This window comes from Buteo buteo, chromosome 9 (assembly GCF_964188355.1).
Source record: "Buteo buteo chromosome 9, bButBut1.hap1.1, whole genome shotgun sequence".
In the NCBI taxonomy this organism is placed as follows: domain Eukaryota; kingdom Metazoa; phylum Chordata; class Aves; order Accipitriformes; family Accipitridae; genus Buteo; species Buteo buteo.
In genome coordinates this window covers 34,217,048-34,244,139 of record NC_134179.1, presented here as the reverse complement: position 1 = coordinate 34,244,139, position 27,092 = coordinate 34,217,048, and the positions used below count along the sequence as shown (strand labels likewise).

Genomic DNA, 27,092 nt, shown 5'->3' with positions numbered 1-27,092 from the left:
AGGGATAGGGGGAAGCGGCCAAAGTTGGGCTGCGCGCCCCGGAGGGGGGGGGCGGGAGGGCACCGCCGGCATCAGGGCCGAGAAAGTGGGGTTGGAAAGCAGTTTCTGGGCTGGCTGCCGGCGAAGCGCATTTAACCATCATCCCAGGGATGAAGGGGAACCGGGAAAGTAACTCGGAAAAGTGAGTGGGATTCTTATCTTTTTTTTTTTTTTCTCCTTCTTTTTTTCCTCCTAATCCGAAAGGATCCGTTTAAAAGGAAAGCAAAAGCCGCCGTGTGCGCCCGCTGCCGGGAGAGATACGGGAGAGGAGGGCACCGCACACCCACTGCACCCCCGCCTGGGCTGGGCGAGGGTGCGGGATCCTGCGCTCGGGTCTCCCCCAACACGATCGTGTACCAAAGCAGCTACACACAGTAAACAGATTCATCATGCGACAGAGCCTAGGAAGGTGAGACAGAAGCAGAAACAGAAACTAACACTGAAAGGAAGAGGGGAAAAAAAAACCAGACAGCGGCTGCGGATTACTTCCAGAGAAAGTGGGTGGATGTTGTGCAGCAGCGACTTGGGATTTTAGGGGATGCACCCATACATTTTGCTTCTCTCTAGTCCGAGCCTCCCTTCTCCAGTGGCAGAAAGCGGCTGTACTTGGTGGTAGGAAAACAGGAGGAGGAATAAACAGGAGGGGTTCGTTCGGCAGTGCTTGCGATGCCCCACTGATCTGCTTTAAGGATTTTTTTTTTTTTAATTTTATTTTTTTTTCCCCTGGTGGATGTTGGTTTCTTGACCTTGATTTTGAGACCTTCTAGTTGCATCGCAGTTCGGGGCTTGTGTTTTTCTCTCCTTGGGCGAGGAGCGGAAAGGGGGAGGCTGGCTCCGGTGCTGAAAGTTGCAGCCGTGATTATTTTGGAGCCAGCATGTGCACCAACATAGTCTACGAGTGGCTGAAGACCCTGCAGCTCCCCCAGTACGCGGAGTCCTTCGTCGATAATGGCTACGACGACCTGGAGGTCTGCAAGCAGATCGGGGACCCGGACCTGGATGCCATCGGCGTTGCCGTGCCCCACCACCGGCGCCGGATCCACGAAGCCGTGCAGCGGCTGAAGGAGGCGGACGAGACGGCGGCGGGGCTCTACTTCACCCTGGAGCCCCAGCCGCCCGCTCCGCCGCCGCCCCCCCGGCCGGTGCCGCCCGCCGCCGGGCGCTGCCCCCGCTACCGACCCCCGGGCCCGGAGGAGGCCCGGAGGGGGGCGGCCCCCCGGTACCGGGCCGGAGGGCGGCGGGGGGCGGCCGGCGGCGGGGGCTTGGCCGCCTACCCCAGGTTGAAGCTGAAGATCATGATCCGGGACAAGCTGGTCCGCGACGGCATCAACCTGAGTAAACCCCCCTACTCCAACAAGGTAAGAACCGGCCGCTGCTCCCCGCAGGGGGGGGACGGGGCTCCCCGGTGCGGTGGGGCAGCGGCGGCAGCTGGAGGAGAGGGGGCCGCTTCTGCCGGGCGCTGGCGCTGAGCATCTCCAGGTGTGCCAGTGGCATTTTCGGAGGGAAGGGTGGTTGGGACCTGGCACTAGCCAGGTGTGAAGAGGAGCGGGGCCAAGGCAGGTCAGCTCCGCCAACGCTCGTTGGCCCGGTGTGGACGTACAGGGTGGTGCAGCATGGCGCTCGGGTTTTGGGTTTGCCTCTCTCTGGTTTTTGCCTTTTAGCCCAGTCTAGTTCAGGGCGTGAAGGCAGAAATTGTCAGGGCGGTCTTAATGGCTTGGGGGTTGGTTTGGTTTTCTTTTCGGTGAAACTTTTGCATTGTGTCAGAGAGTGATGGCTTCTCTCGTCTTTTGTTAAAGGTCATGTTTTAGTGTCAGCTTCTGTTGGCGTAAATGGCTCATGAAGCAAGTGGTAATCTGGCTAGAGGAACCACTCCTTCCATTGCCTGGATTTATTTACTGGAGGATGGTAATGACTGGTGAATGTCAAAACTATTCATCAGCTGCTCCAGCACAGGCCGGTCTATCTCCTGGACACGTGGTTTGCTGAAAGGCCAGAAAAGTGCAGGTCCCAGAAGAGTACATTCCAGTTTGACGAAACCCCAATATTTACCTAATTCTTATCTTTTGAAAAGGTTATAACGTAAGATTAATGTGGTTTGGAAGACAGAAAGAGTTTTGTCTGAAGTTTTCAGTAGGTTTCCTGCTGAAAACATCATACGCAGAATAAGTAAAATGATAGAATTAAATGGACAATATCATGGAGGAGAAAATGATTTGTGAAAGAAAATAAGGTGTTGTAATGCACGGTTGCTTCAGAGTTCAGAATTAATTGCTTCAAAGTTGTTTGATGATCCAAGTTGCCTGTATTTTCTTTAATGATTTGAAGTCTGATTTTTCGGAAAGACTGAGCAATTGTAGTTGACCTTCAAATTGTGGGTACCTTTTACCTCGGAAAAGCTTACGAAGGTATGGAAGCAAGGTGATGAGGAAGTCTGCAGGTCTGGGTTTACAGAAATGTGAGGAATTAAGATTGAATTATCTGCTGTAGGGGACCTGGGTGTGAGGATAATGAGTAAAATTTAACTTGGACAACAATGCGGAGGTACAGATAATAAGACTGATAGGACAGTAAGTTTCAGGACTCCAGTTTTTTAACAGCTTGGTGATAGAGGTCTGTTAGTCACTTCTCAAGTACAGTGCAGTTGGCTAGTTTGAGGTTTTTATTTGTTCTCTTTTCCTGAAACATCTGGCTGATGACATTGTCAGAGACAGTGTATCAAATCTGATAAGACAGTAGCCAAATCTAACAAAACATCCATGAACATCTAGTCTAAGTACAGCATCTTCCAAAAGTTACTGTATCATTTTGGAGAGATTTTTTTTTTTCCCCTCCCTTGGAAGTGATCCATCGTTGGACTGACACCCTTCTGAAATTACCATTACATGTCTTATATAAAAGAACTTCTGGCTCGCCGGCGTAGCTGCAGCACATTACTCACCTCCATAGCTACGTTTCGCTTCTTCCTTTTGTCTTTGTGTATATTCACAGTGACCAATTCTGTCTTACCAAGTGGATCCTCTCCCTTCTCTCTTCTATACCTCGTCCATAGGAATTGTAAAATTTCTAAGATGCCAGCATATGACATCAAGGAAATTCAAATCTTTGGCGTTGAGTTCTTCTTTAGCTCACCTTATTTTAATTTGATGGGTCTGATAATAGTGTGGATTAACTGTCAGGGCAAGCTCATCTTACACAGAAAGAGTCACTCAGCTTTAATTGGTTTAAATCTAAATGCAATATTTTGAAATAGAAAGAGGAACCAAGCTCACTTAGCTAGTTTTATTTCAGCCTGTGGTGTCAATGTATTTATTTTGGATGATAAATGCATATAACATCATTTTTTTACAGTAATAGAAAAACTTTCTCCATCTCCTCAGTGTGAATCACTTCACATCGTAGCATGTTGTAAGAAACCATAAAGCTGGCAAGATTTGAGTGTGTGTTGCTCAACATGTGTTATTCTGAATGCCACCCACTGTAGCAATCCATCTCCAAAACGGCTTAAAGGGAATAGCAAAAGATCACGTCACTGTACATTATTCATTGGATGTTGTTTAAAGCAAGAAAAATGGAATACTGTATTCTTTCATTTGGGAAAGAGCCATGTTATAACAGTGTCTCTTTTTTAAAAAAAAAAAAAAAAAGAAAATTGTGGATATAATTTAAGCAACCTGTATTATACTTTTTATATAGAATATGCAGTGTACAGACTTCTGCATGTCAAAAGAAACTGGATTATTCTCTGCTGTGCACAGGATTAAAGAATCAGCTTGAGGTTTGTGTCAAGCTTTTTGTATACATTTATCACATGGCCATATGTGGTTATTCTGGAGCAGGGCACTAGACACTGACCTGTTTGACATCCATTTGCATTTCTGGTGCTGCTGAGCTGCTAGCTAGCCTTCTACTTCCCTCCATGACTTCTGTGGAGAATGCCGTCATCTTTTCCTCTTAATATCTGTGAATGGAAAGTAGTATCTATGAATGGAGGAGCGTGCTTTTGTATACATATATGTATATGCATTTTACTTGTTTCCTGAAGAATACTTCATGTGTTCAGTTATGTAGTTCAGAGACAATTTTTGAGTTTTATTGGAAAACATCCCTGAGAACTAGAAGTGCTGCTCCTTTGACTTGTTTGTAGCCTTTTGCTAGGTGCCAGAACTCTAGACGTGTCAAAAGATCTAAAATGAGTATTGGATGTGGCCGTGGAGACGTTAAAAGCATCCTTTTGTGGTCCTTCCAGTGTTGGTGCTGTATTTTCAGATGAAGGGTGAAACAGCAGATTGGGAAGGATAGAAATGTATTGGCATAGTGAATTTCAGTTTAACTTAGCTTGATTACAGTCAGCAGAAATTACTAACAACTACTTAGCAGAGCTTAATATAAATCTCTCAAAGACGTGCAAACTTTGAATTGAAGCCATGTGTGTGGGCGACTTCAGACATGGAGAATTATCACAAGCCGTCTTGATTATTTCCATGGAGAATTAGAACAAGGCCTCACCTCCTCAAATTGCATCTTACATATTTTTCAGGTATAAACCAATATAACTGTAACTGAGAAGAACTCAACAGAAGTCAGATCTTGTTCCATGTTGGTAATGCTCCTTGATAGTCAAAGCCTCCTGTTTTAGTTTCATGCCTGCTGTTGCTGGCTGATAGCCCTAGAAGTCTCATATATCTAAGAAACTTCTGGAGTTGATGGGCTTGAATGCCCTTCAAAGAAGAACCCGTGGTACCTCTCTGAGTGAAGTGAAACATCTGTGTCATCTCAAAATATCTAGCTGCTTTAAAAAATTATCCTTGATGGTTGTAATTCTCTCCTTAATTAGGAACTTAATTATGCCCAGTGTAGGGATAGTATTAATATTCTTTTGCCGTGTAGACGTTTTGGAGCATGAACTGATGGCAGAAGGAAACCAAAATGAGCAGCCCCCCTGGGTTCCAGTGAAGATGAACTAAGGGAAGCACAGCACTGACCCAAACTGGATCAGAGGAACAGAGCCTTTACCTCCATCCAGAGACACTTCTTGCCTTGGTGGGCTTGTTGCAAAACGTATTATGTCCATGCTGGGTTTGAGCAGGAGTAATGTCACTAAATGTCACCGTGGTAGGGAAAGCAGAGGCGCACCAATTTTGTCAATATAAAGACAAGTAGGGTACCTCCTTGTGGAAAGTGCCAAGAGAAATTAAGTATCCTATTTATCTCGAATATAGATTAAGTGACATTTAATAGTTTACTGGAATTTCATTACTATTTCTAATTGAAATAAATGGCCTGACTTGTTTCTTGAGGAGCTTTATTCAATTTTTCATCTGCAGAGAATTGCAAATACATTAAAAATCACTAAAAACGTAGAAAAAAAGCATTAAAAGCTCCCACACCAGTTGATTTGCTTAGCCTCAGTAAAGTTATATTCATGTAGATTTCAGTATTTGTTAGAGAGAGTAAAACTGTAGTGTGACATATGTATGCGTACGTGACCTCATTGTCACTCACTGTGCTGTTCATGATTATCAGCATGCCTGAAAAACAAACACTAAAAATTCAGCTGCATTTGAGGTCATAATCTCAAGAGTTCAAGCAGATGTAGAAAAGTAAGAAGTCAGATCCAAGCATCTGCTTAAACACCCAACCACATTTTTTTTAAGTTCTGTGCTGCTGATATAGCAGAGATTTGTGGTTCTTATTAAATCTTTGTTTAATCCTTGCCACTACAAAATGAGGACTATTTCACAGAAGTTAAATGTTAAGAGGTAAAGATGCCAGTAATACTGCTTTGAAATACACTGGTTCAAGCTGAGTCTGCGGCTGGATAGTGTAGTCAGCGCTTTAGATATCTACAGAAGTGAATTCAGTGAATTAAAAATATGGTGCTTTGAAGAAATGGCAACACTCACCCATACTAGAATTAAACATGAACCTTTTTCTAAAGACCTGACTGCTTTGGAAGAACTGCATCAACTCTGATTAGCAGAGCGTTCTCAAATATGCCTTGGGGAAAGCTGCCTATTGACAAAAGTACTAGTGCATTAAGTAGTAACAATATTTTCATGGCAATAAATTAGCAAAGCTACAGGCAATGTTCAGGAAGTGAAAAGGTATTTTATATAAGAAATCACTGAATTTGTCTTTGATTTCATAACTCTGTTTTCTTTTAAAGAAAATATAGCACCTCATATATTGGGCAGTTGTTTCACAGTCCCGGTTTATTAAACTCACCGAAAACAAACTGGAAAAGATCTTCTGATCAGACCATTAAGGCAAAATGTTGCAGAATATGAATAATACAGTACTGTGCCATATTTGCATTTGAATTGTTCCTGAATATTTTAAAGTGTATTCAATCTCCTCTGGAAATGTTAATGTAAATCTTCCTGGGTTTCATTATCTCTCAGTTTTGAGGGGAGGAAGAGCCCATTAGGGTATATTAAAGGTGGAGTCCTGAGAGAGGATAGTACCAACTCCACAGCCTTCTGGCCCCCTTTCTACAATGACATGCAGTGTATTTTCTCAGTCCTGGTCACAGTGGGGGCTGACAGAGGAGCAGGAGAAGCGCGTGGCTCCCAGCTCGAAGGAGCTGTGCGGGACCGAGCCCCTGCCACTGCCCTCAGCACGGGAGCTTTCCTTCGTCCCCCACACCGCTCCAAAGTGGAAAGAAGAGCTAAACTTGCAGGTCCCTGGCAAAAAAGAGAAATGCCTGGTCTCTTGTAGTTCCCTAAAGGCTTTTTGCCCCCCTTAAAGGGCATGATTCAGTCGGACCTCTGTGATGCAAAGCTGAACTGAATTTTCTCACATAAAGTTTTGCGGGGGGGGGGGGGGGGGGTGTGAACCACACCTCCACAGGGACACCACCAGCGGTCTGGCAAAAGTCTAACTACCAGTTTCACCCCCGCACACCAATAAACCTGTCTTGTTTTAAGTAAGTTTGGTGATCATAAGTCTTTCTGAGGAGAAAGGAAAATGTTTCTGTTGATACCCCCACCCTCAGAGCTTCTGTCTCCACCATATGTAGGATGATGAAGCTCATGCACACAACCATGTGTGAGGAGTCACTGGCAAAGAAACTAGGGTAATTTCTTACCAACAAAGTAATCTTGGGAACCATGTTTCTAGTTTTGTTTACAACTGATATCACTATTATTTCACATATCCCATAATATATAGGGCAGCTGTCTCCCTGATTTCAGATGTGACATTGAAGAATTTGCCTCAAGTCATGAAAAATTTTAGGCGGATGAAGTGTTGGGACCTACTACTGCAGTGTCTTTGTCCATTGCCTTATGCTTAAGTATAAACTTCCCTACATGTAACAGAAAAGTGATCAAGGAACAACCAGTAACTTGGCTATATGGCAATTAGTTATGCCTGTCAATTTTGCCTGTCAGTTATACCCTGAGCATACATGTCATTAGGAAGAGTCCCTATTCACTGAAGACCGAGGTATATAGACCCATATGTATGATCTGAAACATGCTAATGGCTATCGTAGAATTTCTGAATAGTGCAGCAGAAGGGTTTGAAGTGACAGGAATATTGTTATAGCAGATTAGGAATTAATTTATTGTATCACTTACAGGAGCTCACTTACTGGTTTGAGACTCTTCCAAAGCAGGAGAGACAGAGTGAGTTAAGACTAGGTTGGTAGGTTCAACTTTTAAATTTCTTGCTTTGTCAGTTTGAATGAGCCCCTTTGCTTGGTGTTTGATGAAGTTATCTGGTTCAATCTCTTTGTCTAGGCTAATATGACATCTCATATCCATGTGCTTATCTTGACAAATGTGTTGGCTTGTACACGCTGCAGGAATTGTCATTTATTAAAAGAGCACGGCGGCTCTATGTTTAGCACTGCCACGTTATTTTGGGACCGGCTGTGCAGCAGGAAGGGGAGGATCGGGTGAACCTTCCCTGACACTGGCAGTCTGCGAGCTGAGCTGGCCCAAAACCGTCTCCAGTGACTCATCCAGCCTCTTCGGTTTGTTACTTGCAGATAGTAAAAAACTTTTCTTGCGATTTTGCAAAACGAAAGAGAAGTGGTGTGTCACATGAAGCAGGAGTAGAAGGGCCTTCAAATAGTATCTCATCCTGGTTCTCACAAACTCAGCAGGATGTGAATGACAGTGATGCATGCCTCTCACGGGAGCCTTGCTCTTCCAGTTGGTCTCATTCCCGGTGAAGTCAGTGGGGGTTTTGCCAATGATTTCATTTGATGCTGGGTTTGGCGTGAAGTGTTCGAATTTAAATTGGCTAACAAGCACACCCTTACCAACTGTAATTGTTGTGGTGGGTGAGAACAGGATGAGATGAGAACGATAAATACAGTAGTAGCATGCAAAAAAAAGAAGTCAGAACTTTTCAGAGCTTTAAATATCACCATTAGCAGCTTGATCAGCAGCAAGGCAGACTTCTGAACATAGGTTTGTGCTGGAATAAATGTTTGGTAAATATTCTCTGAAGTCTCCACTAACGTATATAGGCTGGAATCAAGTACACATAGTTGTTTATGGCTGTCCTCTCTGTAACTTAAAACTGGGGAGAAATGGCAATAATATATAGCAAATAAAACTTACAACTGGATACAAATGTATGTCTTCTACAAGATCTTTTTTCCCAAGAAGTTGGTTTTGAAGTTCCACACCCTGAAGCAGGGATGTGGTGTTATCACTGTGTATGATGTCACTTGGAACTTCAGGGGGAAATTAAGTCCATTTCTGATGTCTGTGCCTCAGACACCACACAGTAAATTTGGTGTGGTTAAGAAAAGAGTTAAAAAGCTGGGAAAAAAACTTGCCTTCCAGTCAGGGACTAAGAAAAGCTTGTACTGTTTTTTTCCCGGAGTTGGTTAAGTGGCCACTTGGCCATGCTCTCACATGCACGGAAGGCAATATTTTTATTAGCAGAAAAAGGCATTGAGAACTTCAGTGGCTGAGAGCTGAGCTAGGCTATTCATGCTGTGAAGAAGGCCAAAAGCCAGTGTAAACCAAGAACTTAATAAGTCAATAATCCATAGAGAAAAATAAAACCTCAAAACTCAAAAGCAGGAGTGGGCGCCAGTTCTGCATCAGTGCCCTTGGTTTGTGGATAGAGATGTTTGCTGGGAGTGACTCTTCTGCACTAGCAAGCTCCTGTCCCTTGGGCTCTGCATCTCCCAACCCTGCTGACCCTGAGCCCATTCCCTGACCTCTCCTAAATCATCTCCCCTAAGTCTGCCTCCAGGCACACTATCTTCTTCCCTAAGAGCAGTCTCTTTCCCATCCAAGAATGTACATCTGTTGCCTTAAGTCTCCCTAATCTTTTTCTCCCCAATCTACATTCATTCAACAAAGTTGAGGACTGTTAACTGTGATCTGTTTGGGTGGAAAGACAGAACTGATGCAGCGATACCTTTTTGTACAGCTTGAGACAATGCTGTGTCTCTCTCACTTGACGCCATCCCACCCCATCCCATCTCACCCCAAGTCCTGTATGAGTTTCATTCCATCTCTCTCTCCTGCTGCCCCAGAGTCTCAGGCTGTAATTTGGCTCCTTCTCTCTCCTCCCTGATGAGAAGAGAAGCTTTCTCTCCCGCTTGGGAGAGTGGGGCCGTCCCTTCTCTCTCCTTTGCACTCAGTGCCCCCAGCTGCCTTCCCATTGACCAACATGGGTGGCTGAGCCCAAGTTGTTCTCATAAAACTAAAGCTCCAGACTTCAATCTTAAAAATTTCAGTCTTAAAGCTGCCACAAGCTGCAGTTATCCAAAGTCCCTCCAGTCCCAGTTCTCTGGCAGAAAGAAGGGATTGATCTAGGAAAAGGAGGATGTATTATAGCTGTGGAACGTATATATGGGACTGACTTGGTCTTTTCAAAGCAAGACCAAATGTATTGTTAAAAAAATAAGTTGTAACCTCATCAAAAGTTAGAAGTTCAATGCAAAAATGTTGCAAGATTTTCTTGGCATAGTTTTTTAGGGCTAACCATGTGATCATGATAATTGCTTCTAATTGCAGCATCTCTGAATTCTTGTCCGATTGTTCAGTGGTTGCCAAAATTTTTTTCTTCAAATTTTGTTTAGACCTGTCCTATTAATAACTGCTTGCGTTGTACTGCATTGAGAATTTTTATACAAATGCATCTCTGATCTTTTGTATACCTCGTAGTTAAGGTTTCCGCCTAAATATCCAGCTATTAGTTTAGCAGAGGTTTTTCCATAGCTAGGGAATGAGAAGTACCAGAATAAAGAAACATCAAGAATCGAATTTGCCCTTGAGAAGGTCTGTCACAGATCTTCATGGGCTAGTTCCTAGGCTAAAAATTTCAACCTAAAGATAAGAACAAGTGGCTATTTCAGCCTCTGAGTCTACATTCTCTCTCGTATCAGACCAAACATCACAAGGAAATATCGTTTTAAAACACTAACCTAAAGAAACTGAAGGGTTAATAGAGATAACTGTGGAAATTACTAACCAAGAAGGTTTGTTCATTTTAAAGTGTTAACATTAAAAAATGGAGAAAAACAGAAAATAAGGAAATGTAAGTGAAACTATACCAAGAGATCTGGAAAAAGAGTCATTTTGATTTCACCTGCTTTGTTATTTTCATGTGAAGAAAATGCATTGGACTTTCCTATGATAACTTCTAAATAAGATTTTGCCAAGAGAGTATTTCAGAGAGAGGATTTTCACATACACTTGGTATTTACACAGTGGCAGAAATAAAACTCTGTAGCTTGTGGAGTAGGATGGGGCAAGAGGAAGTTTGACAAGAATAGCACTAGCTCGTTTCTGTCCAGCTCTAAAAATTACATGCAGTAAGGACATACTTCATGCAGTCAGTGAATAGAAGTAATAAAAAGTGTGTGTGTGTCATTGCCAATAATGTCAAAACCAAACCAAAAAAACCAGTCACTCATTTTGTATCTCTTGAAGAAGTAACATCAGTATCCCTAGCAAAGGTTATGGCAAAATTCTCCTAAAAAGTTGACTTTATTTCCCAGATTTGTGATCTAAAAATTCTGTGTTTGAAGCAATGTTGAAAAATTCTCCTTTTGGTAATACTTTGGCTCCTGATACAATAATTCCCCAGGAAAATGATTTTATTCTTTTTGATAGAAAGGCATGCACCTGCTGCAAAGTGAAAGGAAGGGAACTAATTTAACTGCTGTCAGGCAGCAATGGAAATCAGGTGAGCCAGGCTTGGTCCTGGGTACTGCCAGGCTAGTGCCCTCAGTGCTCATTTACTTCCATAAGCAGGAGTAGCACTGCAGAGGATTGAACCAGTTTGGGCTAGTTTTCCCAATGGAGTTTAGCTAATCTGAAATACCACTTCTCATAGGTAAGTTTTATGCATATCAACAAAAGCAGAGATTGTAATTGTTAGAGCTAGTCTGAATCTCTTTTTGAAGTTGGCTCATACTGGTGCTGTAGTAAGTATGTGATAGTGTGGGTGCTGTGCGCTTTATAAAATGTTACATCGCTTATAAAATTAGGTGGTTTTCGTATGAGCCTTCGGTAGTAGGTATTAATTCACCTATATAGAAAGTGGTAAAGGACTGAGGTGTTTCCCTAAGGAATTCTTTCATCTTAGAGCTGGAAACTTACTTAAAAGAGAATTTATATTCTAAACTTAAGTACAGTAAAAAGAATGGCTTATGCAACCGCTGGATTTGTTAAATTGATTCCTATGGTGTCTAACAGGAAATAAGCTGTTCCAGTATGTCCTTCATCTGTGTGTGTGAGTGTGATGGTTTGGGTTTTGGAAGGAGCACAGATTTGTCCAGGAGATCTAATTGTTTTATAGAACTTGTTTTATAGATCTTTCAGTGGCTGAAACTGATGCAATAGTTAATAATATTGATCTAGACTTGGAAAATAAGGCAGAAATTCCTTTGTGCTGAGCAGACTTCTTCCTACAGGGATAAGGAAATGAGCATCATTTTCTTAATAAGAAATAGCTTCATACTTACAACGAATATGAATTAAATTCAAGGCGAAGGTAGTGAAGGAATTTAAAGGGCTTATTTTCCTTTTCTTCTTCTTGCCTCTCTTATCATATTTACCATGGAAAAATGTCTTTCTCTAATTTGAATTTACTGTACAACTGGACAAAACCAATTTCATCCTTTTACTCAGCACATTCTAACTCCATAATCTTCCTTTTTTGTTGTTTTCCCTGACAGTTCGTGCAGTATGAATATACACTTCATGTACTTGACGGTTTTCAGTTCATCAGTGTCTAATTTTAAATTTTCAAGGTGTGCTATTTTTAACTGAAGTGGTAGCATTGTTTTTCCCTCAAATTAAACACGGTATTTAAATTACGTTAAGAACTTTTAGAGGTGGTGTCATAAGAATGACTTTCAGAATGATTCAGGTATTTTCACTAACACCTTGCTTTTTTAGACAGTCCCTCCCAGAACTTATCTTGGCTCTTCAGTAGTAAAAGCTTGCTGCTCTTTTTTATTTACTTTTTATTTACTTTTTATTTGCTTTTTATTTGCTTTTTATTTGCTTTTTATTTGCTTTTTATTTGCTTTTTATTTGCTTTTTATTTGCTTTTTATTTACTTTTTATTTACTTTTTATTTACTTTTTATTTACTTTTTATTTACTTTTTATTTACTTTTTATTTACTTTTTATTTTAAATTTTCTGCCCTTCCCCCCCTCGCCCCCCCCTTATTATTTGCTGATATATTGTTTTACTTCTCTGGCTCCTGCTGACAAAAGATAAAAAATTCCATTCTAAACAGCATTGCTTTTGACCTGTCCCTCTTTATTTTAGTGCGGGTTTGTCTTGCAAGGTGTTGCATTTACAAAAAAAAACCCACCAAACTTTTCTGTAGACCCTTTCAGATAGTTACCTGAATAGTAATTATCTATTGGCAATTATGTATATCGCGCAGACAAGGAATAATATTCTAACAGAGCAATACTTACTGTTTTTATATTACATGCCTTTAGGGGCATGCGTGAATATTTAGGGTTTAGGGATTTTGTAATGCTTTCTAAACAGACTGCAGCACTGAATTTTTGTCTTTGTGTATTTTCCTGCAGTCTGTTTGCTAGCTGCTTGCGAGACGTGCAGAATACGTAACTGAAACATGTACGTTGGTAGGTAAATAGACCTTTGATATAAGAGGAAACTTCTGCAGTTTAAGCAGCAAGTGTTATCAGTTGCCTTATCTATAGTAGGATTTTTCAAAAGTAAAAGCATGTTTACAATAGATCTGTCAGGTATGTAGGCTCTGACCCTGTTACACCCTATCGTGAAAGTTGGTGGAAATTTTGCTACTGATTTTGTTGGGAACAGATTGAGGCTTTTGCCAAGGACCAACATTTCTGCTTTCAAAGTACTGAATCAGAAAATGTAACCATTATAGTTTCTGATTGAAACCTTGCCTTTGATCTAAATGACTTTTAAAATGTATTTCTATTAGCTGTTATTTTCATGAACTTGTAAAAGTCCTTTCTCTTTGGAATGGGCTGCTGAAATTGCGAATGTCCCCCCCTACCCTTGGTTAATGTTGCCATTCAAATACTATTAAATTGATCTGTACCTTTTTTTCTGTCTCAGTTTTTTTCCTCTCATCCCCCTCATCCCTCCCCCCCCCCCTTTTTTTTTTTTTATTTTTTTTTCCCCAGTTTGGAGACTTGTGAAGTAAGTCCTAGCCTGTCAAACGGTGTGGTGAAATTCTGGATGGTTTTCAATTTTTCAGCTAAAAGTAAGGGAATAGAAAACATCATCAGTAAGAATGAGATGCTTTTTGGTACCTGAAAAATATTTAGAAGGCAAGAAGTGGAAAAAAAAATATAATTGTGCTATAATTATTTACTGAGGCTGTATAGCCTTTTCAAAAGGAGTTTAGCCTATTTAAGAAGAGTAATCCTATATGTTAATTATTGGTGCCTTACTGGACTTAAACTGCCTGGGAGGAGCTAAACTTGGAAAGGAGGTAGGAGCCTGTAGTAAAGAAATCTCAAGAGCAGCCAGGCTGAGAAAAAAGTTTTTAGGCTGAGAGTTTCTATCACGTTGTTTTGGAACTATATGCCCCAAGGAAGAGATTGCTTTGATTTTGGTGAAATGGTGGGATTTGTTTGCAGATGGGTAGATTAGTTTACTTACACGTTCGGTCAATCCTAAAGGTGGAAATTTGGTAGATGTAACTAATTTTCTGTTCTTTTAGAAAAGTGATGTGTTCAGAGGAGTTGCTGTCTGTCTGCCCGTATGCTCCCTCACTTTCTTCAGAATCTCTGGTTTCTGCTCCCCTTCCTGATAAACACACATGTTTTTAGACCTGTTAGCCCATCGCTTATGCCCATGTAGACCATTTTGTCAGCCTGTGGTTACAAAAAGCCTGAAAGGGTATGTGAATAACACTCTAAGTGTGTTTTCTTTCTATATTCCCAGAACTGCATATAAAGAATACTTAAACTCTGGGTTTCCAAATACTGTCAGTGTCTCTTAAATACAAGAAAAAGTTGGAAGAGAAAAGCTTTTTTTTTTTTTTTTTAATAGGTTCATGTTTAAATCACAGCTCTGGATGTTGTTTAGACAGCTTGCAGCTGAAGAATATGTTTAGAAAAAGACTCCTGCAGTTTTATGCAAGCTTCTTTTCCACTGTACAAATAAGTGGTAGTGCTTCATGGAACTGAAGCAGCTGTATATCTCAAGAGTAGAAAAAGCAGTGAAATTGGTGCAGCAGTTTTCCATGTGTTCCCTTTCAATATATCTAAGGTTTGACTAAATGAATATTGCCAAAGTTGTAAAAATAATTCTGTTTATGTGACATCAGATCCATACTGGGAGTTAAATGTCCTTCTGCTGTTTGGCTAATTGGTAGTACCAACCCTTAGTAATTTTTGTGATTGAAATACTTGTCCAATACCTCTGAATAGAGGTGACATAGTGGCAAGTGTTTTTCTCAAGTGTGAGCTGGATTTTGAAACTACTGATTGACAAGCAGTTGTCTAACTTTACAGAAGCTGCATTACTGGCGATCTTAATCTTGGCTATTAATCTTTTTACAATGCTAAGCTGTCTTTGCCATTAGAATTTTTTTCCTGGTACCTTACATAAATCTTCCATGCAGTGATTTTTAGCTTGTTACTTTTTGCCATGTCTGCCAGGGGCATGGAAAACGGAGGTTTTTTCTTTCCCTCTGGCAGCAAGCTTTAGCTACCTGAGGCTACTGCTAAATCCTACCTAAATGTCTCTGTTAGAATAGAGAAGAAGAACGTTCATTAATCCTCCTTTTAGGTTACACTTTCTAGACCAATTCTCATTCTTTGCAGTTGGTCCCTTCTGTATTCCCTCCCTCGTTGGTCGGAAGGTGTCTTGGCATGGTATCCCAGTGGGGGCCTTGCTGATGTTGGGCAGAATGTACGTTATTCTGTCTTTGCAGTTGATAATTTGGTTTGTTTGCCCTCATATGGGGCTGTTACCCTTTTTGTAATGTTATGATATTACTGACTCATGCCTTGGATCCGCAGGAGGCCCCAAGACCTTTAGGTAGCAATGAGAGCCATTTGTTTCCCATTACTGGTGTATGTAATGATTCATAGTCAGGTGTGCTTTCTTGCTGTTGTCCCTGATGAATAACATTCCCTGTATTTACCAGGCTCTCCCTCCAGTTTAAGGCCATTTTGAAGTCTAAGCCTGGCTGCCTGTGCACTAATGCTCCAACCAGTTGAATGTGGCCTGCTGATATAAAAAAAAATTCTCTGTTTCACTACCCAAATCAGTACTAAAAATAATGATTATTGCTGTAGTGAGGACAGCCCCCTGCAAAACTTCTCTTGATACCTCTTCAAATTTTGGCATAGATAGTTTGTAAATATGTTTTTCCTCATGTTTTGTACTCATTTGTTATTTTGATTTAGGCTGTGCTTCCCCAGTTTGTTAATACAAATGTCTTGTGAAACAGTATCAAAAGATGTAATAAGGTCAAGATTTTTGGCATCTACTTACTTCTTTTTTTTCCTGGAGGTTTGTTGTCTGGTATACGAAGAGATTAGGCTGATGTGACATAATTAGTTCTTGGTGAGTCTATGTTGACTGTTAAACATCTTGTCACTTCTTGATTCATGAAACAAAAGCATTTTTGTGGGGGAGGATCAATACGATTTTTTCCTATACAGGATAATAATCTTGTTCCAACAAATACAGGTTTGTTTCATCCTTCTGTTATCTTCCTTTACCCAAAAAGTAACCGCTCTTGGTCACTGACACCGCTGGTTTTGGGAGAGGGTAGCATGCTCTCTTGGTACACAGCGGACCATCTCCTTGCGCACAGTCCAGTTTTTCCCCCATGCTACCAGTTTCGTTGTGATTGTAAACCTAACGTAGTGGGTGAACTCCTTTGTAGAGCTGTTTGTCCCTATGTATATGATGTCTGTCGGGCACAGACACCTATATGTCCTCTGCATTTCAGCTCCTGCTAGTTTTCTAGTGGGTAGAGGGAACTGAGGTGTCGTGGTTTAACCCCAGCCAGCAACTAAGCACCACGCAGCCGCTCACTCACTCCCCCCCCCATCCAGTGGGATGGGGGAGAAAATCAGGAAAAGAAGTAAAACTCCTGGGTTGAGATAAGAACAGTTTAATAGAACAGAAAAGAAGAAACTAATAATGATAATGATAACACTAATAAAATGACAACAGTAGTAATAAAAGGATTGAAATGTACAAATGATGGGCAGGGCAATTGCTCACCACCCACCGACCGACACCCAGCCAGTCCCCGAGCGGCCAAATCACTGCCTGCCCCCCCCTTCCCAGTTCCTAAACTAGATGGGATGTCACATGGTATGGAATACACCGTTGGCCAGTTTGGGTCAGGTGCCCTGGCTGGGCATGAGAAGCTGAAAAATCCCCGACCATAGTCTAAACACTACTGAGCAACAACTGCAAACATCAGTGTTATCAACATTCTTCACATACTGAACTCAAAACATAGCACTGCACCAGCTACTAGGACGACAGTTAACTCCATCCCGGCTGAAACCAGGACATGAGGATAACTCTGTGCTGCACTTTAGCACTTTGTGCCTGGGGAGACTTTGTCCGTAGCCACTACAGCAATGTGCGTGTACAAAAGCAGGGTCTGCAAAGGAAGGCCTTGAGGCACTTGTGTAAATCATCTCCTGGGGAGTGCTGTGTGCATTTTGGCCACTGCCAAGGATCTGGCCTGATGTGTATTGAATGCTCTGTGGCATCTGTTCTGTCGTTCAGAATGTAGCTGCCGAAAACAGTAACATGTCTGGGTCGCGCATTAATCGTGATTAAATTTCTCAACCCTCAGATGTATCTTTATTATGTGTTAGTCTGACTCAAAAATATAAACTGTAGGAAACACTTTTCCTACTGGGCATGTCATGTAAAAATAAATGTGTCTATTCTGCCTGTCCCTGCAGACGTACTGACCTGATCCAGGGTTGCTGGGGGTAGGACTAATGTGATCGCAGGCCTTTGTGATCTTACTGCATACTTGCAAGGTTATCTCCCTCCCTCCTTCTCTCACTGGAGAAACTGGTGGATTGGTTCTTCCCAAGGAATTGCTGTAATTCTACATCTTTCCTCTTGCACCAAGACCCCAAAATTTTCATAGACTTTTTTGTAGGTCTGGCAATGGGCAGATAAGTGCCCTGCAGCTTGTGGGTTGGGGGCTTTTTTGTTTAGAGAGGGTAGACTAAAAACCAGCCAAACAAAACCAGAAACCAATTGATTAGTTTGCTCTAGTTCAAACAACACAGCAGGGACAAAAGCAGGGCAGTAGCCTGCTGTACAAGTATGAGGAATTGAATGACTGACCCAGGAACAGACTTACAGGGCACACCACAAATGTCCTTCATTCTGTGTGGAGAAAAGGTGCCTTCTCCTTTCTCTCCTCCTTGTGCGTCTAGCTGTTGTTTTTGCAAGGAATTCATCGTTCATGTTTCTAATCCCTAGGATCTTGATCCCTTTTTAAACTCACCTAACCTGTCCCTTACGTGGGAGAGCCACAGCGGGCTTATTGTAAATCTCTTCTTCTGTCAACAGTGGTCCAGTAATGAAATCTCTGATACCATTATCTCTGAAATAGGGCTCTTCCTCTATTAATTGCACTCCATGATGGCCATATGTTGCGAGGATCTACCTGCTGTGATGTTGCGAAAGACAGAAGCAAGAGCAGTTGACTATCATACCTTAAGCATCTGGCCTAATGAGAAGAAATCTTTTCCTGACTAAAACAAGTGCTCAGTCATACACACAGCATCCTGAAACACAGCACAGTAATGTAACCGTGGGGAGGGATGTGCTGCTGAAAGGAATCAAGTTCATGGAAAAGCCCTGGAGAGCTTAAATGTACAGGCAAGAGAAAACCAGAGCCAAGTGACTCTCGTGTTTCCTTAAGCCTTAGCAAGGGAAGGGGTAAATGAGGAAAAGCAGCATCTGCATCCCCATGCCTGCTTCTCTCTAGTGCTGTTTATCTTACTCCCTACTTGTATAATCAGCAGATCTTCTGGTTAATGCAGTGGGAGCCCATTTAGTGTCTTTAAGTGTTGTCGGCATTATTGTTCTAATGGACTGAATATGTTTTGATTCACAAATGCTGATCTTGAGGTGAAGGGGGCAAGCTGCAGCATACTGGAGATTATACTTAATTACTGAACCTCACATTCATCTACATATACTTATGCAAAGTTTGGCATTTTCAACGGTTTATTTTTAAATAGCTGAAAACATTCTTAAATAATGCTGATGTTGCCTACTTTCAGCACACTGTTCCTGAAAACAAACAGTTCAATATATTGCTTTTAGGGGAAATATTTTGCATGGTTGCTCCCAGCCTGGAGCTTTGGGAAAAATTAGGAAATAATTTAGGGGAAGCTATAAATCAGTGAAAAGGGACTTTTAGATTAAAGAATGCTTCTTCAACCATGACTGTGGCTCATAATAGGATGTTATAATCTGGTCATGTAGAAATTTCTGTGTTAAAGTTGGGGAGGGGGGCAGGGATGTACAGGGGGAGGAAAGGAAAGGATGAAGTGTACTTTTTACCTTGTTCTGTTCAAATTCTGTCCCTGGAGATTCTGCAGGATGGATCTGCAAATTGTCTCTTACTGACTTTTTTTTCAGTGTCTTTAATTTAGGAAAACCCCACCAGAATTTAAAACAATTGTTACCTACACTAAAATAAACTTTGGTGACCAGTGGAAGCAGACAATGACATCAGTATGTAGGTGTGGAAGAATCTTTGTGATTTAGGAAACTGGTTTATTGCTATCATTCATCCTAGTAGAAGCACTTCAAGATCCCTAAAACTGTGGGTTTGTGTTTTTTTTCTTTTCTTTTTAAAGAGGAACTGTTTTCTAATTCCCAACCCACATTTATTAGTGATTTGTTATGTATTTATTTTTTTAAAATCATGATGACTTTTAGTTTAAGTAGGTTACTGTGTTTAAAAAACAAAACCCCCAACAACCCCCCCCCCCCCCAAAAAAAAACCAAACCCACCACCACAGTGTATAGTCTACCTGTACATAATCTCAAATAGAGGGTTTTCTCTGTGTGTGCGCAGATTAATTGCAACAGTAGTTCCCATTCAAGGAATACCCCAGACTCACCAGCATGATGAGAACAGTCATATCTCTTCAATGTCTTTGTTCTGATAGCTGAAACAAGGAAAGCTCTTTCAGTCTCTCCTTGTTAATTGGGCTGTCCAAATCTCTGAACATCCTGATACCCGTTTTCTGCACCCATCTAAGTTTGTATTATCCATTTTTTTTGGAATGTGTGTTTATTCCAGATGAATTTTTATTCTAGTATTCTATGAGATGTCTAGCTAGTATACACTTTCATATATCTAGAAACATTAAAGCCTTTTCCTGTTATGAGGTATTTAATTTTTCTGATTTCCTTTCCACCCCTCCTAGAAAACACATATTTCTAGAAGCCAATTTTCTTTTTATTGCCAAAGAAATGCAGTAGATTGCCCAAGTAGTGTGTGGGCACTTTTTCTTCTCTCTTTATTTTTTTTTTAATAATAAATTTATATACAGTGTTTTACTACTCTGTGGAATGTTCTTGGGCAGTGCTGTAGGTGGTAAGTCATACCAGGTGTTATAAGTTGTTTCTTGAAGTTTTTAATTACAGGTCCAAATTGCATATATACCACTGCTGGCCTTTTCAGTTTTTACATATAGCACTTAGAGCAGATTTTTTTTTTTAATTGGTGATTTTGATCACCACATGTATTACACTAACAAGTGGGAGTGCCAAATCTGATCCTTGACACTTTTAACTTTTTTTTAATACACCAAAGCAACTACTACTGTCCCTGCCACTACCACTGTCTTAGATAAAGTAAATTATTTTAAAGTCAATTCTGTAGAGCTGCAATTCTTGGTAACAAAATAATTTCAAGCACTAGTAAGAAAATTTATGGATTTCAATTATAGCTTGTAGTGTATCATAATTCTAGTTTTATACCCTGTGCAGTTCAGTGTTTTGGATTTTTAATGGGTATAGAGCAGTAATCATAAAAGTGATTCAAAATGCACCCAGTAATTACAGAGATTTGCTGTTGCTTTTGCATTAAAAAATGATGATGATTTACAATCAACAAAATTGCAGTCTGTGGTTTTACTTCAGATACTCATGCTGTTACACTGCTTATTAGTTATGGTCAGTGATTTAGAGCTTAAGAGCTACACGTTAGAAAGCTGTAAAATTAGTTATTCTTTAATAGATGATAGCAGTAAATTTAAAACAGACGTTATATTAATTATAATCTTGTACATTAAAGAATACATATGTAGCCCTTTGTGTCTTCTTTCATTGCTGGAAATCAATTACAACTAAAATGAGGTAGTTGGACTACAACAGCCAGAGTCACATATATTTTTTTTTTCTCTTAGTTTCTATTATGGTCCAAGAATTTTAAGGTTAGCTGCCAGACTAATTTCTGTCTAGCAAGTAATGTAAATAAGTCCTTTTCTTCACCACTCCCCATCCCCCAAATGCATATCTAGGTGTATATGAGTTATTAAACTGCAGTTAATATACTGAAATTGTGAGCATTTAAAATTATACAGAATGAAGGAAGACCTATTTTACCTGCAAGTTATTTTTAAGTACCTTTGAAGTAAGGTAAGAATATGGAGGGGATTTGTTCTCATCTCTCCTTTCTATCCATTTTCTTCCTTTCCTGAATATTTCCTCTTTTTTCATGCATCAAAACTCAAGGACAACAGATTACTACCTGTAAGAAGTATTATTTCTGAATTGGGCTTTGCAGTTGGGAACTGTAAGAGTTAAAGCTATTGTAACAGTAACGTGTTTCTTTAGAACATTCTCAAGCATTAGCATAAACAGCACTTTTCCCTTCTTATTAAACGTGGATTTTGACTAAGATAAGATAGTGATCAGGTACATTAGCAGTCAAGTCACGATGTAAAATATCCTGGCATAGTTACTGATTATATAGCTGTTTGTTAGAAATACTGACTGAAAAACTCAGAACTAGAGAAGTTTCTGAACTGTTGGATGACAATGGTTTGTTTCTACAAGCTCTCATGGAAAGAGTGCCCCTATTTTTTTTTTTTGACCAATAGTGTTACAAGAATAAACTTACAGTACTTTATTTTAGCTTGTGTTTTATGTGGAATCCATAGTTGATGAAGGTTTCAATCACTGTCTTGCATTAACAGTTGTATTCATTTTACTGTTTGCAAAAAATATCCTGAAGTGCTGGCCTTTAGAAATTCTCCTTGTCAAAACTCTTCATCTGAAAAAGGGTTTTGAAATGTAGCGGAGACCACCTCAGTACTAGTTGCTTTAGGGTTTGCACACTCTGGCAGATCCAGTGAGTACCTTGTGTAGGTGGTTATGATAGTGTGAGACGGGTGCATCGGAAAATTAGAATAGCAAGATTTTGTCTTTATTTTATTGTGGTTAAGGACTTAACCATTTCTAAATACAAGCAGGAGAGACAAAATGCAAACTCTCACCTGAAAAGAGTTTTGGTTTGGTTTGGTTGGGGTTTTTTCCCCATGGTGCATTCAGGTCTAGAGATTGTTGGATACTTTTTGATTAAAATTAAAAGTCTGGAATATTTCATTTGGGTTCTTCCAGGCTGAGTGAACTTTCACTTTCTGATGAAACTTGGCCCAGGCTTCCAGCAGAATCTCCCTGGTCTGCAAAGCTTCACCTGTTCATTTCTCCTTCTCATCCTCTTCCTCACTAGAGGACCTGAGAATCCCTAGCTGGCGTCTGGCCCCAGTTTCTGCAGCCAATCTCCGATGTATTTGTGAAGCCCAGGTGGGTTTCTGTTGGGTAGCCAACACTCCAGTGTGTGAAGTCCAGGAATTGATTGTCAGGGTGAGGAGGAGTTTGCCCAGGAGCCATATATCCTGCAAGCACTCACAGCTGCTCAGTGAGATTGCATTCTTGCATGACTAAAGATGCCTTTTGCCAAATAAAGTTTTAACTACTGTACTTTCACTGCATTAGCTGAAATAGCCTGTACCAGAATTAGACTCTCATTTTACAAGCAGCTTAGACTGGTTTTGTTTACCTGCCTAAAAAAGGATTTTTAAAATTTTTTTTATTTTTTTTTTTTACTTTAAATCTGTGCTACCTTCCCCTTGTATGAGCATGCACACAAACTCCTGAGTTCCTTCTATGAGAAGGATTAGTTTTGACTTGGATTAGTCCAGTGATATGGGCAAGTCCATGGTCCTGCAAAGACAGGTGGCATAAGGAGCATTAGGAGACAGAGTAGAGGCAGAGATGAGGACATGAGGGATGGGGGAATTCATGAATGCTTCTTCAGAGTCGGGGTTTGCCTCTGCCTCCATAAAATATGTGACCTTCCGTCCTGTGCAGTGTAGATTCATATTTTTTGAGCAAGATTATTTCAGCCAAGTATTAACTGGAAGGGGTAGGGAGTGATGGATAAGTAGCAAACAGCCCTGACAGAGTCCTTTACTCAGAATAGCTTCTGTTTGTCAAGAGAGTTCAAGCCTGCCTGTTTCAAAATAGCTCTGGATTTGCAGAAATAAGTGTTGGGCAGAGGTTATTGTCAATTTGTATAGTAGCTTGTGCCGGATGGGTTAATACTTGCTGCTAATAATTCAGTGGTTTTTCTGTTTGGACTCTGTTTTCCATGTAATACAGGAAGGACAGAAAAAGTAAGACCTTAAGTTCCCAGTAAGTCTGTAAAGTGCGAACATCTGCTGGAGTCATGAACTGTGTATTTACTGTGTTTGGTAACAGGGCAAAGGCAGCTGATCATGATCTTTCTTCTCTTAATTACTTTGTCAAATGTCACTACAGCTCCATGTAGGGAAAAGAGGTATTTCCTTAATGACAAGGAAATAAGATAAACAGCAAGCAAAAATGGGATAGACTGACAGTATGCTGCTGCTCTTAGTTTTATTTAATCATAACTGTCACTTGTCATGTTGAATCCTTTCTCGCTAAGATCTCAGTACATTTTTTCTACCAAAATACATGGTCTCAAGTACTAGTTTTAAACACTGTTGGCCTTTCATCCTTCTAGTAATTACACAAAGTGAATATAGGTCAGAGTTTCAGTTTCGATGTTTCTTCTGGCACTTCTATTTTCTCTAGCCTTGTGCTTGTCCACCCTAATATTGATGGTTTTTTATAATGTCTTCTTAATGAGTGCTTTTGTGCAGCAAGATGAGGACGAGGTATACTTTGCAAATGCGAATGGCTTACCAAAATGTAAAATGGACAGACTTCAAATGAATCTATTACTTGAAGCTAAGCCTAGCAATAGAAATTACATTTGAGGCCTTTGGACCTTCAAGGGACATTAGTAATCCATAGCTAATCTTTATGTTAGCAAAATCAAAGACATGTTAATACATTTTTAACACTGCAGTGCTTAGAATATTCTACTCCAAAATGGATTGAATAGGTAAGCCAAAAGTGTATTACATCGTGCTAATTCCATATTGAACATTTAGCTTGTGAAGCTTGAATGAGGTATTTGTGGTCTGTGAGGCAAAATAGACCCATGACTGTTACAATCACAACCTCTGCCTGTACAAAGGCAAAAATCAGCCTTTTTCAGATTAAAGCTAGCTAGATGATAACAGTAATATCCCAGTTTAGACTTCAGTGTTGACTGTGAAATTCTGGTGGGAATTTTCTGGACAGCAAGGGACATACGGTAGGTAGATGTGCAAGTTACACTAAAGCTGACCTCGAGTTGAGCTTAGTCTTTTCGATTTGTTAAGTACTGTCGAGTCCCCTGAGCATTTCTCTCTGTGGGAGTATAAGACAGCACCAGTTTCCTGTGCAAAACAACCCGCTACTGCTGTTTGTTAACACTTAACTATAAAAGTGACTGCTTGCCTTCAGTCATGCTGAATTATGTTAGCCTTTTAAGATGGAATATTCTGAAACCAGCTGCATTTACATGCATTAGCTGAAGCAGCCTAATTAGTTTAATTAATTAGCATAATTAGCTACAGCTTCATTGTTCTGCAGAGTTAGACTGCTGGGTAACTCTTTGGGCTCAAAAAGGGTATTTGAAGTACCTGGGCTAAACTAGGGTAGACAGGGATGAACTGACTATTTATTTATTAATCTCATAAGTAATAAAAGATGATATGGAAGGTACTGGTGGGGTTAGTGTTCATGTGTAAAGGAGGTCTTTAAGTCTGCTAGGATGTAGAGTCGTCTTGTATGAAGACTTACATGAACTTTATTTGAACACTTTTCTTGTGGCAAATATAAAACATGAGTTTGAACTATGTTATAGCGACTGTATATGAGATTGGAGCGTAACTTGTTGGGATAGTTTAATATAACTTATCAACAAAAGGTCCAGTCACTTGTATCAACTTTTTAGATTATAAATTCCATATAGGTTGCTTGGGAACTTTGTTAGGTGCCTGCGAAGGGCCATCAGGGCCCTGAGGAGCAGCAGCAGTGGAAGCTGCCGCGTTCACTACCATTTTGGATGTCTGGGCAGACTCAGTCTGCTGATGGGAGAGGAGCATCTCCTCTCTGATGGCTGAGAGCAGCACACCTGAGGCAGAGGGCTTTGGTACCCTGCTCTCCGCAGCCTGGGACCATGCCGGGCTCCGTGCCCTTTCACAGCAAGTACCTGTGCAAAACAGGTAGGCAACGTGCTGCCGTGACCACGTGCAAGTGCATGCTAACCTTCTCGGACTGTCCAAGGGATTGGTGCTTTTTTCTAGGTCGGGTTGCTTCTGGAGAGGTGTAGATGTATTCTGTCTGCTTGCCCGTCAGGCTGACGGTAGGTAGGGTTGGGTTGGGTTGTTTTGCTTGTCTGCTCACAAAACTTGAGGAGCGAGATTTGTCCCTGATGTATAAAACTTTTGTGGAGTCACTGCAGAGTTGAATCTGGTACATTTTGTCTTGTGTGTCTTTTCAAACTAAACCAGTAGTTTTAGTAGCTGGATGAACAGTACTGTACGTTCCTCAGTAAGCATGCGGTACCAAACCATGCAATGCCCTACACCAGCAACCAAAATACTGAGGCTTATATGGCAAAGGAGTGAAAGGGAGGTAAGGCATTGTGCTCTACTTACAAGTTCTAAAAAACTATTAAAATAGGGAAATTGAGCGATGAAGAGGACATGTGAGAAATGGCAGCAGCTGGTATGTACTATATAATTTCAAGTGTGAAATTGAAATTGTCTTGTGATCATAGTAGGCATCTACATTATTAATGCCTGGTGTATTGGTTCCTACAGCAATAGTGCTGTCACTTGTCTGTGAAATAATATGTAGTAGACACTTTTATTTCAGTGATCAACCTAAAAATAATTTTGAAAGGCACAATTTTTAGAGGCTCAGTTGGAACCAGACACTTGTGACTGATCCGTCCTAGGACACATTCAGTATTGAAGCTTAGCTTGAACGCTCACTATTCATTCAAAATCTTACCTCTTCTAAATAAATGGAAATGTTACTTTACTGTGTGAGCATTTCCTTCACCAGCACCACTTGTTTCAGAAAACCTTGTAGATAAGTGATGAGTGTACGCTAGGGGCCATATGGATGGAGAAGTAGTGTTGAAAGCCAGAGTAATTTATTACAATCAGCTTGTTCCTGGAACAGGTGGGGTAGATTATTAGTTGCCAAGGACATCTCATGAGTGTGCAGAGAGGCAATACATTAACGGGGGGGGGGGGGGGGGGAAGCAGACGGCAACTTTAATATTCTCTTGTCCCAAATATAAATGAGGAAGAAGAGTGGTACAAACAGGATATTCTGCCTCACAAGGACTAGGGGAGACATTGTGTTTGGGTTTTTGTTGTTGTGGCAAATGTATATTGCTGTGAGCAGCTAAGTTTTATTTGTCCTGCTAGTTGTCACTGATACCCAAATAAGCTCTTTGGAGTTTGCATCCCCTGTTTGTTTTTTAGACAGAGTTTTCTGCACCTGATTATAATGCTAAAACTTCAGAAGCCTGTGCCTGTCCAAGTTTTAAAACCAGCTATTGTTATACTTAATTGGACAGGAGAGCTGGCTGAATTTTTTTCTGACAATATTTTAGTGGAGCAGTATTTTTTTTATTAAGTATGTGAGAGTTGATACTACAGCATTTTTTTAATGTTTCAGTTTTTCACAAGAAACAGCAACATTCGTTATGGTTTTAAAAAGTGTTTTAAATGGTCAATTTAGAATAGAGTACTTCATTTTATTTAAAGTAGTACATCAAAGGAATGTGGTGTGTTAGGGGGTTTGTTTTGTCTTGTTTTTACCTCCTATGGAAATGATGAGATTCTTTTCTGGAAAATGGAAGTGATAGTGTTTTTTCCTTCGAAATAAAAAAAAATAGTTGGTGTTCATGAAAGATGTGCAAGCTAAGGAATGTGGGAGATGGAAGTAAGGGATGCGATGAGCGGAGGCCACCCAGGAGAGTCGTTGCGAGTTTATTCCTTCTCTTTTTGGAAACTGAGAAGGAAATGTTGCAGAGCAAAGGGAATACAAAGAAGGTTGAGATGAATGTATAGGTTAGTATAGCTGTCCTATGCCAAAGTACCAAACCTAGTGTGTACCTGATGATGGTTGCTTTTGGGGAGAGTTTG

General features: G+C 40.6%; 1 protein-coding gene across 3 annotated transcripts in view; it reads left to right on the top strand.

The window, feature by feature from the left end:
- The window catches only part of LOC142034537 (SAM and SH3 domain-containing protein 1-like), a 570,133-nt gene that overhangs the window by 341 nt on the left and 542,700 nt on the right, over positions 1 to 27,092 (top strand). The window contains exon 2 of one of the 3 annotated variants that reach the window (XM_075036016.1): positions 244 to 1,397. In XM_075036016.1, the coding sequence (XP_074892117.1) occupies positions 915 to 1,397 (483 nt within the window). In that variant the 5' untranslated portion in view covers positions 244 to 914. Of the gene's footprint in view, positions 1 to 152; positions 1,398 to 27,092 lie in introns of those variants that run through there. The other 2 variants (XM_075036015.1, XM_075036017.1) reach the window with 2 other exon arrangements.